Below are 21,228 nucleotides of genomic sequence, written 5' to 3'. Positions count from 1 at the left end.
GTCGATCGCGTTCAGAAATAACGTCAAATGGAACTCGAAAGAAGAAAAAATATTGTGCACGAACACCTGGAAAATCCGGAGTGGTCCGGTTCTAAGCTGTGCAAGTGCTGAAGATGCCGAAAACAACAGTTTGTCGAGTGCTCAAAACCTACAAGGAAATCCTGAATGTGGAAAGGAATCAGCGGACCTACGAAAAAACTGAAACCAGGGATCGTCAGCTGCGCACCAAGGTATTGGTGCGATAAAGCCAACCCCGGGATTTCGATCCGAGATGTGGCCAGAAGGTTACAACACCAACTTTCAAACGGTGCGGCACATCCTTGCCAGGGAAAGATACAAGTCGTACAAAGCCAGTAAACATCCGAACCGGCACATGAAGCAGAATTCTGTGACCAAAAAGCGTGCAAGGCTTTTGTACCACCGTGTTTCGACGAAACACAAGGATTGATTGATTTATCTTTATTTAGGAGGCTTTCAGCCTGAGGCTGGTTCGCCTCCAATAAGAAGGACTGCACTTTGATCAATGACGAAACATACGTCAAACTCGATTTTAAGCAGCTTCCCGGTCAAAAATTTTACATCTCGACTGAACGTGGGGATGTGCCGGGAAGATTCAATTTCGTGTTTGCCGCCAAATTCGCGAAGAAGGCCATGATTTCGCAAGCGATTTGCAGTTGTGGCCTGAAAATGGAACCATTCGTCACATCCTCTACGATGACATCCCAAGTTTACAGCGAAGAATGCCCGAAAAAGCGTGTATTGCCGTTCACCCGCAAGCATAGGGGCAAAGTCATCTGTTGGCCCGATTTGGCCAGCTGCCACTACTCTAAGGTGGTTCTGGAATGGTATGCTGCCAACAAGATCGATTTTGTCTTCAAGCTAATGAATCCTCCGAATTTCCCGGAATTTCGACCAATCGAAAAATACTGGGCAATTTCAAAGCAATAACTTCGACAATACGGCAGGGCAGTCAAGGACATCCAGCAAATGCGGGAAAACTGGAAGGAATGCGCTGATTCCGGGTCCGTTTCAACTGAGTGGGCGCTGATGGGCTTCACCAAGAGGAAGGTTTGAGATTTCGTTCGAACTGGAGAAATTTAACTATCTAAAGCTGTAACTTTGAAGTTTTAATTGGCGTTGACGGCACCGTCGAAAAATCGTCTCTTCTAGAAAAGATTTACAGTTTCTTATGGGACTGTTCAATGGAGTGGAGAGAGGATAGTACGAAGTCCGCCATATTTCACGCACAGTCTGACGTTTGCTTATGGATTTTACCATAGGAGTAAAGAGCTATAGCATACAGAGTACAGTACAGTAGAGTACAGTATACAGAGTCGCCGTCATCGCCAATAACACGGTACGTATGCGTACCTATTTACTTTTAGTTAGACGTGAAAATGGAGCATGTTAAAAATCTGTATAAATTCGTGTTATCTTTTAGGAACTTAAATCTCTTCGAAAGAATGAAATATTTATTTTTCGCATCATTATAGAGGTAAAAAGGAACCATGCGTGGAAAATTCGTTCACAATCAAAGCTTAAACAAATCACCAGGACTCCAAAAGTGCTGGAACTTAAACGTGTGTTCCAGCTGGGGTTCATTTTCGTGGCATATGTGGCTGGTAATTAAAGGTAAAGGAAAAGAGATTCGAATTATTTTTTTTTTATTATATTCACTTTAACACTGTTGAGTCATTCGTGACTTGCCCGGGGTGAGATTTGAACTCGTGACTTTGGCATGAGAGGTTAACCACTACGCCGGGGTCACCCCCAGATTTGAATTAAAGTATGTTAAGTTGAAGGTTATATATGTAGTATATCTTGAATATACTGATATCAAAAATCATGCAAGCGTTCAAACGCTATGAACATTTTTAAAAGTAACAGTTATTCCGAATCACCCAATTATATCATTTAGCAGGAAAAGAACAGCATGAAATATTTCAATTGTGTTAGGAAATCAAAATGTAGAAAAATGAGAAAGAGTTAGGGACTTAGGAATAATCTTAGACTCCCAACCAACTTGCATAGATCATAACAACACAATTATTCACAGGGTAAATAACATGCTACGCTTTATCAAGCACTTTTGCTACAACTTTCAGGACCCATATACAATTAAAACACTATATATTGCCTATGTGAGATCAATACTGGACTATTGCAGTCTTGTATGGTTTCCTTCTACAATCACGCACGAAGAAAGATTAGAATCAGTATAAAAACAATTTATATTATACGCCCTTCGTAAATTAAGTAGGCCTCATTTCCTCTTCCACCAAAATAAGAGCAAATTTTCATTACGTCGAATGTAACAAAAGTAAACAAAGTCGAGCTATCAGTGTCAATCGATTCTCCTGCTATTACACTATATACTGTCCGAATATAGGATCAAATCCCATTTTTAAATTTATTTACCAGTCAAATTGCTTTTTGACGTAATCACCTTCCGATCAAAATAGTTTTCGATGTTACTTAAGTCACCCAATTTCTATGGAGATGCCGTTCGACTTAAGTAACAGCGCTGAGAAACCCGTGAAAAGTGTACGTTCGTCGTTTTGCTTTCTCATTATTAAAGTGAATAAATCGAAAAGTTTGTTGCTAAGATGATTTCGGTGGTCCTAAAATGATGAATGGGCTGCACGTAAGGAGACGTAATTGATAATTCTCCCGAATATCCTGGTAAATACACTTTGACTTAAGTAACAATAGGGGCCACCAAACGACGTATAATAACTTTTGACTCAAAAACCAGTATTTTTAGCATGAAAGCTAGCGATTTGCATTTGTATGATTAAAACCATGCTAAATATGTTAAAAATTGCTATCACTATGAGATTATATGTGTTTACTTGGAAATAGGAATAACTTTTCGGTCATCAAAACAAAACTTTATTTTTTTCGGATTGGTGCGAATGTTACTTACGACATAATGAAAATTTGCTCTTGATATAAAGCACGCTGCATGCTTATAAGCATACAAACATTTAAAGAGAGTCGTGAATATGCAATGGTTTCATTTGTAAACAATATCGTTTCGCAGCGCATTGACTCAACAGAACTTTTATCAAACATTAATTTCTATGCACCTACTCGGCAACTCCCAAATCGATTTTTTTTGCCATAAATCATCATCGCACAAATATGGGTCATTAAATCGCTAGATGGCCTCTTACAATCAATACTGTGAAACCATTGACTTTACAATGTCTCGGCATAATTTAAAACAATGGTTTTACTCCATACGGAATTATAACTCACAAGAAGAAAAATAGGAAAGCAGATACTGCTTGATTTTTATATAGGACAAAATTTTATTTTTTTTTTCTTTCTTTCAAAGATTTTTTTTATATTTAAGAAAAAATGTAAATGTATTTGTACTAGTCTACGTTGATTGAAGAAATAAATAAATAAATAATTTCGATTAGAAATGCCGTTGCCGTACAACAATATTTTGAAAAATTTCAAGGACGCCATTTTGAAAATTTAACAAGATCAAAATGGCTAAATATTAGCAAAAATGTAAATCATTGCCCATAATAATCAATTACGCAATGTTACATACAAACCGAAGAAGTTCGATTCAAGAATTCAATTTTTTATCGCTATTTTCCATGGAACTGCTCAATACATAACCACAAATTTGCGGTCTTTGAAATTTTCCTTAGTTCAGTGATTGCATTTATAATATTGTATGTTTAATCATTTTTGCTAATTCATCCCACACCATAACTTAGACAAACTACTTCTGTATCCATTCCAAAATGATCATATTCTTGTCAAAATCACAATAACAAAACCTTACCTGAACTGTGACTATAAGTTCTCCACTCTTCTCTGTTTTGACTGCATATCTCTGTAAATAGAAAAAAAATTAAAGAATTCATTAGACACGCTTGTCTCCATTACCAGCAAAACCTTTTTGATGCAATCAATGCCAATTCCGTTCCTCGTATTGCCGTGAAATGAAGTAAATCTAATTTATGTTCATCTTGTTACGCCTTTCGGTCTTCATTGAACGCGTTGTTTCGCGATTATGACGAACGAAACCAATGAAAAACGAATCATCGACAACAGCAGACCCTGCCGTTGGATTAGATTTTAATCAATTAGATAGATTTCATATAGAACGCTAAGTGATTTACCCTGCGGCCCATGTTTGTGTTCTACATTTGCACCAGTAGCGGTTCCGGGGTGTGAGTGCTTTCCGGGATCCGGGATTCTTTCAGGAACAAGCACCGACTGCCAGCCTACCCATCCCGAAAAAAAGTATTGAATTTCAATCAATCGATCCGGTGCTTTCACCGTTTGCATTGTTGCTGTTGTTGTAACAATCCTTCGGCTTATTACAGCTTGTGGTACGGGTTAGCGGCGTTTGAAATTGGATGCTGGAAAGATTTCTTTTTGCAACTGCGGAACGCAGATATGCTTTTAGCGAAGCTCATAGCGATGAGAAAAGGCAACTCGCAGCATATCGTATTCCCATGCCGGGTCGTCCGCGTGGTATTCTACGTTCGTTAAATATATCTGACTTCGCTTGATTAAGTTTTACGATAATTTGTTGTGAAATTTATGCTTGTACAGGCACACGCTTGAAGTATTTTATGCGGCTGGGTGTGGACTTGATGCCATGGAGATGATAAACTATAGCGATCATTGTCGGTTTCCACTTTAGTGCGAGGCGGTATGTTGTTTGGATTTTGCTCATGATGTCACACAATGTGATTGATTGATCTAGGTCAACAGACTACGGACGAGAAGCTACTGAAATTTCAATCAACCTTTGGGAGACGTGCAACAAGTTTGACGGGAAATTTGTGATTCCACTCTATTTTGGAGTTCTGGTTGCGCTATCTATCTCTGACATATTTTCTAGAAGACGAAGATATCACAGAGCATAATGACGATAATAGTGCAAATCACGATTCGGGCCACATGTGAAAGATGAACAGAGCTGTAAATTGCCTCGTATGACTGCGAAAAACGTCACGTTATTCAATTTGCCAGTTGAATAAAAGTGTGAAAATTAGTCGCATCACGTTGGTGGAAGTTTCCAAATCGTTTCACCCTGAAGGGAGTTGATTTGAAACGCAGACGCAGACATAAGGGTGAGCTTGAATGGAGAGCTGGAAATTGAAGAAGAATGAAGTAGCTAATAAGGGTTGAGTTTGGTGGGAATTGATAGACGCGAAGTAGATGTGACAGATTTTCCATCAATGGATTCGGACGTTCATTTTCAACCTTGCATCTGGTACCTATATAGAAGAAATATAATAAGGTACACCAGAACGGTAGATATCTAAGTGGTGCGGAGTCGATCACTTTCTTTTTTCAAGTTATTTTGCTTCTTGCCTTTGTTGGCGCCTTTTTTCCAGAGCAAAAATCAAAACTCGTTCGTGACTTTCTCATTATTTTTTTGCAATTGCTTGATTTGCTAATATTTTGTAATGTTCGGAATAAGCTTTTAATTGTTATCAAGTAATAAACTGATCAATATTAAGTCAAACGTCGGAATATGCTTTTGCTGCTTTCTCTCAAACCCATTTATTTTGATGTCTAAGTTTTCTTTGTTGAGGATGTTTACAATAATTAGTGATTCTTGCAATGAATTAATCGTACTTTTTCATCGGTTTGAATAAATTTGGCCAGGCTTTAAGATACACAAGTGCAAGTATGCTTTATTACTTTACAATTTAATTTGAGGGTTGCATTTTGTCTATTAATCCTAATATTTTATATCGCGATCGAATTTTAAGGTACGTCCTGAAAGAATACAGTTATTCAGGGTGCCTTCCATTCATTTTGACTAAAAAAATGTTTTATGAAATTATAGAATAATAGGATATTATGATGACATTTTGTATGTGTAAGTAATAAGAAAAGATTGTAAAGTTTGTGTTTCACACATCAAACCTGCAAATTTAGCTTTGACAGAGTCACAATGAACGTTTTTCTGATCGCCTCTTCGCGAAGAGTGAAGAGCGAAGAGTGGGTGAGATAAATTACAAAATCGCTTATTGCGACTCTCATGTAGCAAAATTGGCAGGTATTATGTGTCAAACACAAACTTAACAATCTTTTCTTGTTGTTTACGTAATCAAAATATTTTCAAAATGTCTTATTATTCCATAATTTCATAAAACATTTTTTTAGTCAAAATGAATGGAAGGCACCCTGCAGTAATTTAATAGATCCGTTATAGTACGGTTGTGTGAAAATTGAACATAGATAGTAGAAAGCGAGCAAGGACAATTTTGAGGAAGGTACGAATCGGGTTGATCATCTCTCTTTACCAAACACCCCAGTTTGAGAGGGATGGTGAGGGGTATCCCGTCGCTTTCGACTCTCTATATACAATTTACACTCTGCCGTACTCTAACGGAACTATCAACTATATCAACTCTATACTTCCATCTCCTCATCTATCGTATAAAATGACCACTTTAAGTTTGCTATTTGACTCTTAGCATCTTCAACTATGCAAATCATTAAATAGTTAAAGTAGTTAAAGCTATTTCAATAATAATAGGCACATTCAACAGTTTTCGCTTTGTAAAGTAATGTATACCAAATAACAGCATCCAGATCTTGTAAAAACGAACAATATGTTTTGACTATAACTGTAAGAAGTATGTTTACAGAAGTTTTCAGGACAATACATCTTTGAATTCACTAACTTTACTTATCTCTCCTCATAAAGTGATACCTTTTTGTTGCTTAAATAATGTATTCCTATTCGTATACAAAATACTTCGACACGTTATGGTATTTTTGGGTGATCCATTTCTATAAATATGCACTTACCAGTAACGCTGATAGATCACCTTTTCGTGGTGCTGACAAGTTCAGTAATCGAAGAAATACATTTGCGTCCCTGTTACTATTTATGCTTTGTTAATAGTGACAAGACTCGAAGAAGTTGTCACAATTCCTGTTGAATTGTGAAGTTAATTTAAATCAAAATTAATATTTTCTAAAAGAAGGGATTTTTTCCTCTGTTCGGGACCTAACACTACTGCGACCAGTAAATTGATCTATTGTAGTATATCCCGTGTACTTAGTTTAGTGCATGTCGTATTACTCCATCACTGATGAGATATGATGAAGTATTCGATTTTTTTACAGTTGCCACTCTTGCATTTATCGCAAGGATCCGACTCTAATTGAAAGGTTCCGCTATTTATACCCTTCGGAGTGTTAAAACACCCTCCAAAGGCGCGCCCCTTTGTCAGTCAAAATTGGATTCCTTAGCAACAAAATTAAGGTATGACACCGATAATGACCATGCATCAGAACCCTAGTCTTAACCACTTCAAACTAGGGAACAACGAATAGAAGATTAGGAATCACATAGATGAAGGCAACTAACTCATTTTTTTCCTTGTTTCAAGATCATCCTCGGTTGACAAAGCCGATTCTTGTCACTATCAACTAGGCATAAAAAGTAACAAGGACTAAGATCTTACATCCCGTAACGTACCAAGAAAAGGTGATCTACCCACGTTACGGGGCAAAAGAAGGGATACTTTGGATAAGCTTCACTGGGTAAATTGCTCAGCACTAATCTGCAAGGTAAAAGTGGTTGATGCTGATATTTCTCAATGAACTCGGCGGCAAATTCGTTTCAAATGGACCCTACCGTAGCAAATGGACCCTACATATGCGTACGTGTGCAAATTTTATTTGCTTCTGTGATTTTAGTACGAACGGAGAAGGTGACTGATTCAAGAATGTTTCCTGGAATAAAATGATTATAACAACGTAATCCAGTGTCAGGTAACGAGTTCGAACCAAGAGAAAAGGTCCTGCTCGATTCTGCTGTCAAAACATGCAGAGTGGTAACTGAACCAGGAAGTCTTGGAAAAATATCCAGAGATGTGTTTGGAGACCTATGGGCACCTGAAGGTCTTTGCAAAAAAATTCTGAGACACCTGATAGCACGAGAGAATTTCTGAGAGACGGCATTTGAATTGATGGACAGTTGAAGATGTTTTAAATAATACTTGATCATCCTGAGGCATTGAAAAAAAATCCTGATAAGATGTTTGAGACCTGTGAGCACCTGAAGGTCTTTGCAATAACACTTAGAGAATCTCTGATATTTCATCATCCTGAAGTATTGAGAAAATATCCTGAGAAGTTTTTGAACACATATAAGCACCCGAATGCCTTTGGAATAATTTCTGAGACTCCTGGTAGCATGAGAAAATTTCTGAGAGACGTTATTTGAATGTTGAACTGTTAAAGATCTACAGAATAATAGTTGATCATCCAGAAGTATTGAAAAAACTACAAGGGACAGCCCTATGGGATTGTACGCAATGGTGACGTAGGACTACGTGGTCTTATATAATAAATGTTATTTTTAACTGCCTCCTAAATAAAGCTAAATTAATTAATTAATTATTTTTAACTGCAGCAGGAGCTTGTGTTTTGTGTAGGTATAGGAATTTGTGCGGGGTTCTCTCTGTTTATACACCCAACCGGTGGATGTAAGATTCGCTTACAATTATGTGGGATTCATCATCAGAGGATGTAAGTGGAGACCGCATGAACCGAGGATGCGATATACCTAGCTGCGGTCCGATGTAAGAAAATTGGAGACCGAAAAATGTGGAGTGTATTAGTGAGTGAAATTAATTATGTCGAAAAAAATAGAAAAAAGTTTGCCGACTGGACTCGAACCACGGACGTTGCGATTATCAGACCTGTGCTTTCTCCACTACTCTCTCCATGCTTCTGAATATGGTTAGCCTAAAAGCAAACATGAAGCGCTCATTTTCTCGCATGCTCGACTTCGTATGCTTTTTCTGCTGGAGAGATTCGAGACAAGTGTGTGCGTCGTTCTACAATGTTCTACAATGTGCGTCGTTCTACAAGCTTACTGGTATAGTCGAAAGCGTAGATGGAACACGAAATAAAAAAAGACAAAAAACCATTACATCGCCTGCATGGTCAATTCCTAACATTCGTTGCGATGTTGGATGATAGGAACTGGAACTAACATTCATTGTAATAGATTTTTGGTTTGCGTGTACTCTTTAGTATGACTATGATTGCCCTGAATAGAACCTTTTGATATGAAGTTTAGTTGGGACATGTTCAGAAATTTAACTCTTTTGGAAAATCTTGGTGGCCCTGAAAAGAGCCGATGGTAGTACAGGCTTAAAGCCTTTGGAAGATGTTGATGACGTGTAGGCAGCTGGATCAGCAAATCGGACCGGAACATCCCATATTCTTCGGTTCAATGATTGGGCACTCGCAAGAGTCTTGGCCCGTCTGCTGCTGGACAGGAGTTAAACTGTTGTCTGCGACAGGTTGGAAGACCGCATAATATCAGTGTCCACCCAGCTCCTCCCCTTTTTAGTTTTTCTCGTCAATCTCCTTCTCTCAACAAGTTGGTAAATCTTAGCCTTAGCCTGTTTCACGTCATGGTTCTTCTCTGTGTCTGGTCAGATAAATTAGTACTTTTATTTATTTTCTCTACGGGATGGTCCATTAATTATGTCACGCAAATTTGGCCCATTTCAACCCCCCCCCCTCCCCCCTTTGTCACATTTTTTGTATGGACCTTAATTTTTTTTGTATGGCTCGTCACAGTTTTCAAAACCTCCCCTCCCCCCTAAATGTGTGACATAATTAATGGACGACCCCTACTGCGCTAAATCAAACGAGTATAAATAAGAAGGCATGTCGCTTACACGCTCGAATTATTGAAAATTCGATAAATATTCAATCGAATAGCTGGAAAAACCTTTACAATTAATCGTTAATCGAATAATTGGACTTTTATGCATCCTCAGAAAATAGTGTAATTTCGTATTTTTTTCATTTCTATTACGACGACTAAATTAAGTGGCTTAGAAGCAGAACAACAAAACGTATCAATGAATGTGTTTGCCGTCGATCAAAATCACTTGCACCCCAATTCCAAGTTTGGTTACAAGATTACAACTCTGGAGGGCATCTTGTGTGGTCGTTGCGGGCGTGCGGTTCTGAATATGGCGATGAGTGTACAAAATATTACGCAATTGCATCATCCCTATTCGCACACGCCCGAAGATCAGAGGTGAATGCCGCTTCGACTTGTTTCGTCTACTAACGACTCTCTGATGACTGTGTTGGGGAAGCAGCTTATGCATGTACGTAATTGGTGGATTTGTTAGTTATGTCGACTCCTTTGGACAATGCTTGACAATTACCACTTTTTAACAGTTTCTTGTTGAAAATCAACATTCGGAAGCAATGTTATCGATGCGTACAAATATTTCTAAACGATTGATGATAAAATAATTGAAATTGGTCCAAGGGCAGCTGAGTTATTAACGTTAAAAATCTTTCATAATTTTGTTACATGTACCATTTTCGGTTTTCACCCCCATATAGAAATCACAGACGTAGTCCTACGTCAAAATATCCAAAGATTTTTTGGAGAGCTGATCTGATCACATCTGATCTGATCTGATCACATGAAGGTCTTTGGTATAATTTCGGAGACACGTGGTATCAAAATAGAATATCGGAGAGATGAGATTTGAATTGTTGGACAGTAGAAGATCTTCAGAATAATTGATGAACCAGAAGTATTAAAAAATATCCAGAGAAAATATTGTTGATATCTAGTCACCTGGTTTCTGTGAGATGTATATGATGTAAAGCAAATCTATTTGCTCGAGCTATTCGTTTCGTCACCTCGTTATCACCTGGCCGTTTACCATCTGTCAGATTAGAAGCTTCACAAATACATCCATATATTTTTGAAACAGAGTTCCATTCGTGTTTCACTAACTTTACTTACCCCTTCTCATAAAGTGCTACCAGTGTGCTACAATTTATTCCTATTCGTATACAAAGTAATTTCTTTCACGATGGTTCCGTTTCTATAAATATGTACTTCAAGCACTTATACTGATGATCTTCTACTGTCATACATTTCTATTTTTAGAAAGTTTTATTCAAAGCCCAAAAGAGGTCCCACTTACTCCGGTGCATTTGCGCATTTTTTGAATATTATTTTAAGATTTTTTTTTTTCAATTGTGCATGGATGCCAACAGATAATTAGTGTGCTTTAAAAATTGAAAATAGTGATTATTGTAGATTACACAACCACATAATGATGAACTATGAAATTTTTAGGTTTGCATATGTCCCGGTGTACGTTATGCAAAATTCAATACGTCCCCAAAATATGGGAATAATCAATTTTTGTTAGCATGAATCGTTCAATAGTTTTTGCATAATACACCACTATGAGCCTAATGGCTATATCAGCCTGCGGTATACAAATCGTGATTGGTGCCCTCACAAATATATTTCGAATGCTGAGCACCACATTCGAAGTCAAGCCTACAGCAACGCGCAGAAATTAGAGCGGGAAAACCAGAATCTCCTGGTGGCAGAGCCTCAGCGAAGAGTTTGAAGTAGTTCACAAAAATTGAACCTGATCTCCGAAGGAAGGTATGATCAGAGATTTTATGCATCAGAAAATCCCGGCGGCGCCGACTGGGATTGAACGCAGGCCTTTTGGGGTGAGATGCAATCACGATTACCACTACACCACCGGTGCCGCTAGAGTATCTCCATGTTTAACCTCTGAAAACGGTCCATGAAAAGCAAAATCTGTTGTTTTTGTTTTTCTTAAGTTCATGAATCTCTAATAGGTTGCTAATGCAATGGTGCTTGATATCAGGGCGTCACAATATCAGCTTCAATCGACCAAATCGATGCGACGAAGAGACTGCTGGCTTTCTTTTTCTGTTAAAGTCGAACAGCTTCGCAGCATTCTAGAACCTCAGTCGGCGTGCACAAACAAATGTTCAATCGCTTGTCTCTCTTTCTCCCGTCGCTCCATTGGTCTTCTTTTCAAGCTTCGTCGAAACGGATGAGCGAAAGAGCGCTCGACTTTGATAGTTTTCTCTTTCATGAAACATATCAACAGAGGTTTCATGACGTATATGACGGAAAATGAAATAACACATTTAAAGCATTTCTCACGTCAAAACACTTGAAGATTACACGTCATATTTTTAATTTATCTTCCATCCATATATTTATCTGAAAAAAATGATCGAAAACGGGACATAACGCATTTTAAACAAATTGAAAGAGCGGTGATAAAGTGTTCGTGAAAGGGGATTGAAAGCCATAATGAGGTTTCGTTTAACTAGAAAATCGACGTTAGTTACATTGAAAGCGATGAGCAAAGCAACGACGAGAAGTTCCACAGCCAGCCTTTCCTTCTAAGCGTCCTGATTTTTTATTTTCGTTTCTTGCTGATAGTCTAGCTAGGCGTTATAGAAATGAAGCGTCGAACACGTATGTATGAGAGAAACAAAACACGAGTTCATTTTAGAGCTTCGAAATTGTAGAGCCCTGCTTGATATGCTCTGGCATTTCCCTTTGTTACCTGGTATGTCCTCGACTATGCTGATCTATTGTTCGGTTGCTACGATGAGCAACGCCTTGTTCACGGAACGTGATGTAAAATAATATAGACCGTTTCAGAAAGTATGGGCACACCTTCAATTTGCTATCATTTGTGTCACAATGACGTTAAGCAACTGTTCATCGATTTGTGTTATTGTTTACATATTACTCAACAAGTCTGAGGGTCAAAAGAAATCTTCAAAATGAGGTTCATTTTTCCGAAAGAACGCAAAGAACGCAGGAATTGGTGAAAATGGAGAAAGTAGGTATCAAAGCAGCCCGATCTGATAAAAAACAGTCTTATGAGAAGATTTTATTTCAGCAAACACTGAAATCGACCCATTAACAGGAACCTGTAGACCAGAGGAAGCTGGATCGAAAAATCTTTTATTAATAGAATTGTGCCTTTGCTCGATATTTGGCAAATAACTGGGAACATTGACGAGTAAATCATGCCAAAGCAAAAACGGTCTATAGACGTTAAAACAACAGAAGAAGCCAACAACACACTAAGATTTTGTTTCCGTGTTCAGTAAATTTTACCGAAATCAGAACAGCTGAACGTTCGGTAAAACTTTGACCTTCATTGTAAAGGCTATTGAATTTGAAAATAATATCAAAACATTTTCAACCTTGTTTAAATTAAATGATCAAATCTTGTAATTTTAGTGGAGATTTAGTTTCAAAGAAGCTGAACAGCAGTTGAATTGAATTGCATAAATTTTACCGAAAAGTTCAGCTGTTCAGATTTCGGTAAAAATTACCGAAGTCGGTGATAATTTCTAAGTGTGAAGGAGTCAAAAATAGATAGCATCTGTTTAACCGAAGGCTTGAAAGCCTTTGGGTCTTTCATACCCAACCAACATTTTTGGTATATGTAAACGCTTTATTAATTTCGTTTTTACAGCCTTTATTTTTCTGCAGTGCTCCTAGCGCTCGGATCTGGAATGTTTTGACAGCAGTTTGATTTGAAATGTTTCCTCTTTCAGTGCTGAAAAGTTCGTCCCGATTCATTTAGTTTAGGAAGGTATACTTGACGAACGCCGCGAACCGAAAATTCATTTTGGACACCCACTTGAAAAATCCGACGTGGTTAGGTTGAAAAATCGCGAAGTCGTTGAAATTGGCTAAATCGACCGTGTGCAGTGTTCTTAAACGTTTCCGTGAGCGGCATACTATCGATCGGCAGGATCATAGCAAGCGTCCTAGTGGAACTAAGGATCGGAAGGAACTCGATCTGTTCGGGCCAGAAGCAACCAAACAGGACACTGAAGCAGAATCTAGTGGCCAAAAGACGTACCCGGGAGTTGTACGAAGTACGAATTTAACCACAGACAAACAGACATAACAGTAACACTCACTATCACATTCATCGCAAATAATATTTTAGTTGGGAATGTGCTTGCATTTGTCATGGTGGCGCCACTGAAGCATTGAGCAAGCCACCACATTTCGAACTTATCAGTGATGCCAGTTCTTTTTCACGTCTAGTTAGTAGATGTCAGCTCTTGAAAATGATAAGTGATCAAGGCATCCCACTGGAGACACATACCACATCTGATGAATACAAAAAAAAGTTGTTGAATATTACATCAAAACTGCTGCACATTAGTCATTCCGTTCCTAACATTACGTTGTACGATGTACACAGAGTTCGAGAACAAATCCTGTTGATGACTGTAATATTCTATCAACTTTTACCAGTTATTTATGTTCAATACTTCACCATGAATATCATTGATTGATACATATTACATTGACACATCTACATTTAGAAAGGGCACTAATAAGTGATGCATTACCTCGTTTAAAATATTGTTTTCAGCAAAAGAAAAAGCACAATAAACAAACAAAACAAATCCCTTAAAAAGTCTTAGCTTCTGTGAATTTTTCCTGCAGAATTCAATCAATTCTATAGATCTACGGAAAATTTCGTAGAACCGACATCACTGACTTCCATCTGTTTTGTTTTTATTTAACACAGCTGACGCGTTGACAGAACGAGGGAAAAGCAACTAGTGAAAAAATTGCATGAACGAGGGATGCTCCGGTTGCAAAACAATGCTTGGGAATGTGGATGATAGATAGTGCTAGTGCGCATTCAAAATACGCTTGACGATATTTTTTGAAGAATTTTCCTTTAAGTGATACGTCTGTTTGTCTGTGACTCAATATTGATCTAGAAACATCTACATGTTGTTCTACAACGAGATTGGTGAGTACAGGCTTTATAATAGTACACGTGCAACACTTTCTCGACCATTTCATTTACAGATTTATGGAAGACTGCTGCAAAACTATACATCAGAAATCCAAACCACGTTGGTTACATAAATGCTTCCAAAAGTCGATTATTCATCTTATTTGCTGAGTACCAGCTACTTAATAGTTTGAAATGCGCTTTCGATGCTTATTTTTCTCAGTATGAGTCTTTGGTTGTACAGATGCTATGAGATGAGTAAAATAAACTTTTTAATCAGCTTTGAATTACAGCTATAAGTTGTATGTTGAGAAACGTGTGTATAGTAGTAGTGTAAGCGTTTATTAGCTCCTGTTATTCAAGTTGACTGATATGCTGAATAATAGTTGTATAAATGCTGAATAGGCGTTACTAATACTATTTTGAGGGCATTTCCCTGTAACTGAATTCACATCTTTTTGCTGCTGCTTTACAGCACGAAACTGCAAAAAAAGCTTACATAGCTGAAAATGTTTGTTGGGAATGTTGTACGATAAATCATCAAAAACCAGGAATTTCCAAAAAGATGAATCCTTATTTATAGCAATCCGGAGGTCCAGTCTATCGAAACCATTTTAACTCTGATCAATAAATATGTTCATGATGATCGAAGTAGGCCGCGCTGCGAAAATGACGCGTTCTAGTGAAAATGTTATAAATTTGCAATTTAATTTTTAAAAAGTGTTAATTTGAAAGTACAGAAATGATATTGAAAAGAGCATTAAGTGAAAATTTTCAAATTCTTATCCGTTGCATGTGGCACTGACTGTTCTAACCTACGCGTAGTTACGCTCAGCTAAGTTTATTTACATTTTAGTTCCTCTGTCTTCGATAGAAAATATCCATCTAATTCAGGACGATCATTTCAAAACTTACTAAATACTTGATTGCACTAATGCTTGATTGAAAGTTTCAGTACATTATCAATGGTGTATGTTTGCATCGATAATGTATTGGGGGGGGGGGGGGCTTATCATGTATGAAAATAGCTTCGGAATGCTCGCGTTCTTAAAATGGGCTATTGTAGCTGCTTTCACCTTCTAACTCCCGGGTTCAAGCTTCTTGCATTCATAAGAAATTATTGCAGGCAGATTTTATCCATAATGCCACTGTCAGACAGTGGGAGTTAGGCCAAGGGCGAATCTTCATTCTAATCTACGATTCCACATACTTCTAATAACCTTTTACACATGAGAACCTCTTATCTATCAGAATGAATTGTGCATATGTTTAGGATCAACAAACATTTTATCAGGCGCAAAGAAGCAACATGATCGAGCTTATAACGTTTCTTAATTCCAAAATCTGAAGACTTTTTTGAATAATATGTTTAGGTAATGGGCAGCAACAGAGGACAGATAAACTACTTACAGTTTCTATTAAATTTTTGATATAACGATTGCCAGCAACGCCGGCTGGGCGTATCCTATGGTTTACCCTCCCTACTCACAAAAATCCACCCTTCCCGTGAAACTTATCAGGGGTCGTAGAGTTCTCTGCATCTCTCTTAAGTAAATGTCGGACTAACAGTCCTCTCCTTTCCCCACCAGATGCAAGCACGTGGCCAGGACAGCTCTGGTCTGTTGGAGGGAAACACATCCTTTATCTAAGAGGAAGTAATTATTCACAAATTACTATCTAACAGCAACGGATGAAGGTGGGTCTCCTTCTTAACAACAGTTTGGAGCTCGTACCACCTACGACATTGTGTAACCTGCTTTAAGCTATGCTATGCTATGCTATGATAAATAAATATGTTCATAGTACTTCATATCAGTGGACCAAAATCTGTCATGTGACATCCCCAGGAGTAACTGCATTCCTGGCGTCGGTAGCATTGGTACTCAGTACGGGAAATAAATCAAGGGAAAAAAAAACTACTCACCAAAACGCTTTGAGCTACTAAAACTAGAAACTATGAATTCTAATAGGAAATGTACCACAATTTCTAAATCTGCAATAATATTTACAGGTTGTGGGTTTCCAAAAAAAGGTGCATTATCGTTGATACGTAGATTTTTCATTGACTTGGACCAGAGTTGGAGCTCCTACTATCTTTAGCTCTCTTCATCTCCATTGAATCATGTTGGAGTGTGAATTTGGCGCATCTGCACTTACAGTGTCATGAATGCTGGTTTTTATCTGCTGCTGAGGCTTTTCTGATTTAGATCCGCAACGGCTTCACTTAAAAGCAAGTAAATAAACTGATGATTGATGTCATGTCGCTCTCGCCACACAGTCCCAGCTGGATCTGCGCTGTAAAGTTCAATTAATCCAAATTGCTTTTTAATTAACGCATCTCCCCGTAGACCTAGAAACCGCCTGCCTTGCCCTCGGGGCGGAAAAACGATCCATCGTCTGTTTCTGAGCAAGTAGGTAGTTCGTTATCATCAACAACAATCATCAACCACGTCCGAGCCAATTGAATAGAGAATGGCGATGTTCGCTTCGGGTAGTCAAAGTACCTACTTACGGCGCAGTGATACATACAAACAATACATTTACGCGTTTCATTTGGGAGCATCGTTGCTGAAGAGTTTGGTCCTGCCATACTGCCACCGCTACTGACCGTTAGCAGCAAGCTGATGATACAAATCCGGTTGGAGCTTGAGAATACTGGTTACCCAACCGACAGCAGGAGTCCACTGGAACGTTCACGCCTTAAACGATTTATGGCGTTGTGTCAGTCACAGTGAAGTTACTTGAATTTGTTCTACCCATACATGTACATATGGCTAAGGAAATGTTCCCATTTTCAACAATGAACCGTGCGGCTCCACCGCCACCAGTTTAATTGATGCGGTCTCCTCGTAGATATCAAAGCATATACGGTAGAGAGCTACTTCAGCTTAATCGAGCAGAAAACATCAAATAAAACCATGATTTTGGCGTTAACAAGTCAATTATGCGTTTGGTACGATAATTCTTTTCAAAATCTACCGAACGAAGTAAACAAAAACGTGTGATATGAATGTTTGCACCCATTATTCTCAAACACAAAAGATGCGCTCTGACCGAATCAATTTTTATCTTCTTCCGATAGGCCGAAGTGAATTCAATGGCGTTTCAATGGCGTTTCAGTGCGTTAGGCCGAGTATAGAATCCGTAGGCCGAGTTTGGGGTCAAGAAGCAGCGTAAGATTTTTAACAATATCTCAACAATGTGTTACTCTTGTACAGTAACGTACGGAAAGTTAAATCAATTTGGAAGGCATCTGCAGTGAGAACATTCCATTTTGTGAAAAAAATCCGTTCGAAAAATAGAGGCAAAGGGCGGGTTGTGCTTAGTAGGGCCAAAATTAGATCTAAGCTCTACATCCTTTTTCTGCAATAAATTTCAATTTAAATTACACAAAAAGTTCACTACTCATCTAAAATTAGGTTCCGCATACGAATCACTTATTACCAGCGAATCCAAGCACATAAAATAACCAACGATAAACGACCAACGGTTGCTCTGATATCATGCTAACAAAACTCGCAAGTTAAAATTCTCACCAAACTGTGGTGAGTTTGAGCTTCAATATTTTTGATGTACGAACCGAACTTCCATCACTGCTGGCAGCAGTAACTTCGTGTCTGCCATCTGTGAAGAGTAAAGAGAGATAGAAAACTATGCTTTTTCTTTTTAAGAATACGAACGGAATCATTGTTGTGGCAAGTCAACTGGAAGCTACAATTTTACATGTTCTGAATAGTGTCGCAATATCAAAGGAGCTGTAAAATAAATATCATGCTTGATATTTTATTCCAATATCTCGCGTGATATTGGGAGCCCTTGAGAGCGAAACAAAATCATTTGAGTGAGGACTATGCCATCACTGAATGGTATATTGATTGCCTGCTTTGTTGCGATATACACGGTTGAGGGCAATATTATCAAGCTTGATCGGAATCGAGAAATGACTTCGGCTTTACTTCTTGAAGCAGTTTGCCAGTTTGTCGTTTCCTTTTACCGCACAGTGGCGGCACTGCGAACAAAAGTCGGACGAAACCTAAAACGTGAGTGAAACTGGCTGAAAATGACATATTGTGTTAAATTTTGAGTGCTGAGTTCATTTTTGACGTCAACAACCATTAAAAATTCAAACTATTCCCGTTAACATGTACATGTACATGTGTTCAGTATACAATACATCTTAAAACTATAGTCAAAAGGAAGAACACAATAAACATTTTATCTTCCGCTATCCAATAAGCCTCCTCCACCAGAACGGGAGCCGCTTCCAGTGGTTTCATTGTATGGCAGATTCGCCAACGGGGGTCAGAGCGCTTCCATTGCAGTAATGAACGCAAAACGTGGTCAGCACTCACATATTCAACACGAAACGGTTGCTTTCCAAAGTAGACGACACATCGACCGAAATAACTGCTGATGAAGAACAATGAGGAGGACCACACAATGGTTGCTGCCGAGTAAACAGACGATCGCGTGACACACATTGAGAGTGGTCTGCTTCTGTCGACAGCCGAGTGAACACTGAATATAATAATCAGTTGTGGCGACGCTCAAATATTACGTAATGCAAAGCATTTCATTTTCCATACCAAATTTAATGTTTCGCGTTACATGATATTTCTACTATGTTTCAATATTCAATATAGACTAAAATTTACAATTTACGGTGTACTTTATCCGCCAGGAATTTATATAAAATATAAGTATATTGGGAGCGGTCTATGCCATACTGGATTCGGAAGAAAAGCGTACTGTAATGAATAACTACATTGCAACATATGTAGGATGTATTGATGAAGAATATAAGGAACGCATCTCAATATTTTTTCGAGAGTGCTTGTGTCGATGGAACAACGCAAAACGGATGAAGGAACGCTTCTTAAAAGCAAATGCTGAATGGCTCAAAGATTTTCTTGTACTTTCTGCGCCTAGCTCATCAACATCAAGGTAGAAACAAAGGTGGTCGTCCTTCAAAGAAGTTTGACGATAACTGCAACCGAGTCAAGAGCCGCAAAACTGAAAATTTGCGGCGAACATGTAGCTCTAGTAGATTTATTTTACTCCAGCATCAATGTATTAATAGTTGAAGAAATCTATTTTATACTTCTCATAGATGTGTTGCGGTTTGTTACGGAAGTCGTTTTGCGGTGTGAGGGTCAGAGAAACATTGCAAACATTCTGAAGACTGGTGTCACTTCACAAAAGTTTTCTGATGAACAGCTCATAGAATCTACATTCAAATTCAAATTTCTGTTCAGTAAATTTTCCTGGATTTCGTAGAACTTCGATGAAGTTGTTCAATTTTTTCTGGTGTTCTTCGAACTTTTTTTGAAGTTTGCAGAAAGTCTCTGAATTTAGAAATATTTTCCTGAAATTCCAAATATTTCCTAAAGATCACTGTACTTTTTTATTGTTATTAAAAATAACCTGCGGATCGCAGAACGTCCATAAAGTTTGAAGAACTTTTCTGTCGGTTAAAGAATTCTTATAAAGCAGCGTCGGTGGTGTAGTGGTAAGCGTGATTACCTCTCACCCCAGCAGGCCTGGGTTCAATCCCAGTTGGCGCCGCCGGGATGTTCTGAGGCATAACATCTCTGATCACGCCTTCCTTCGGAAAGGAAGTAAAGCCGTTGGTCCCCGGTTCATGAGTTGATGGGTCGATAGGTAAGGTTCAGGTATGGGAGCTGCCTCCCTGGCGTCGGTAGCATTGGTACTCAGCACGGAAAACAAGATCGACGGAAAACAAATAAAAAAAAAAAAAAATTCTTATATTTTTGCTGAACTTCAAAAAGTTTACAGAGCCACATTGAAGTTCATATAATATTGCTATAGTTCACTGAACTCTGTTGAAGTTCATATAACTTACCAGGAAAACATTGAACTTACCTGAAGCTCGCAAAACGACCCTGAAGTTCGCAGAGTTTTCCTGAAGTTGGTACAAATTCTCTGTAGATCGTAGTATTTTCCAGAAGTTATCAGTACTTTTCTAAACGTTTTAACAACTTCTCTGAAGCCAGCGCCGGTGATGTAGTGGTAAGCGTGACTGCTTTCTCACCCCAATGGGTCTGAGTTCAATCCCAGCCGAGATCGGTGGGATTTTTCTGAGGCATAAAAATCTCTGGTCACGTCTTCCTTCGGAAGGGAAGTAAAGTCGTTGGTCCCGGCCCATGTCCCAACTTTCCGAATGTTTGCAAAATGTCCCTGAAGCTCGCATATATTTCCTGAAGTTCACAATATGTTCCTAAAATTCGAAAACCTTCACAGAAGTTTACAAAACTACGTTGAAGTTTGCAGAACGTCTTTAAACTTTCCTAGCATTCACTGCAGTTCCCAGAAATTCGTTCAACTTCTCTATAGTTCGCAGATTTTTTTTTAAAGTTACAAGGCTTTCCTCAAAGCTTCCTTAGATTAATTATGGGAACTGCGTTGACGCTCTTTAGTGACTCAAGCTGAGAGCTACCTAAACTCACTGAGCAATGTCGGTTCCTGGTTGCACAGATTTTTTAATGGCAGCTCGGAAATCAACCTCGAACATTCTGATCGATCGATCAAACGGTTTTTGAACAGGATCATAGTTACAGTTTTTTATGGCAAATGCCACCAT

At 38.4% G+C, this 21,228-nt stretch overlaps 1 protein-coding gene across 4 annotated transcripts in view; it reads right to left on the bottom strand.

The window, feature by feature from the left end:
* The window catches only part of LOC135701339 (uncharacterized protein ZK1073.1), a 205,245-nt gene that overhangs the window by 33,670 nt on the left and 150,347 nt on the right, over window positions 1-21,228 (bottom strand). For 3 of the 4 annotated variants that reach the window (XR_010517622.1, XM_065222106.1, XM_065222107.1), the window contains exon 2: window positions 3,806-3,856. Coding sequence is in view for 3 of the 4 variants with exons in the window: in XM_065222106.1 (XP_065078178.1) it covers window positions 3,806-3,856 (51 nt within the window). In the remaining variant the exon portion in view is untranslated. Of the gene's footprint in view, window positions 1-3,805; window positions 3,857-4,145; window positions 4,212-21,228 lie in introns of those variants that run through there. The other variant, XM_065222108.1, reaches the window with a different exon arrangement.

The sequence above is a fragment of the Ochlerotatus camptorhynchus genome, unplaced genomic scaffold (assembly GCF_037179485.1).
Source record: "Ochlerotatus camptorhynchus isolate MF236.1 unplaced genomic scaffold, CSIRO-AGI_Acam_v1.1 ptg000157l, whole genome shotgun sequence".
Lineage (NCBI taxonomy): Eukaryota > Metazoa > Arthropoda > Insecta > Diptera > Culicidae > Ochlerotatus > Ochlerotatus camptorhynchus.
Note: the sequence above shows the minus strand (reverse complement) of the source record. Positions and strands in the feature narration are given on the sequence as shown.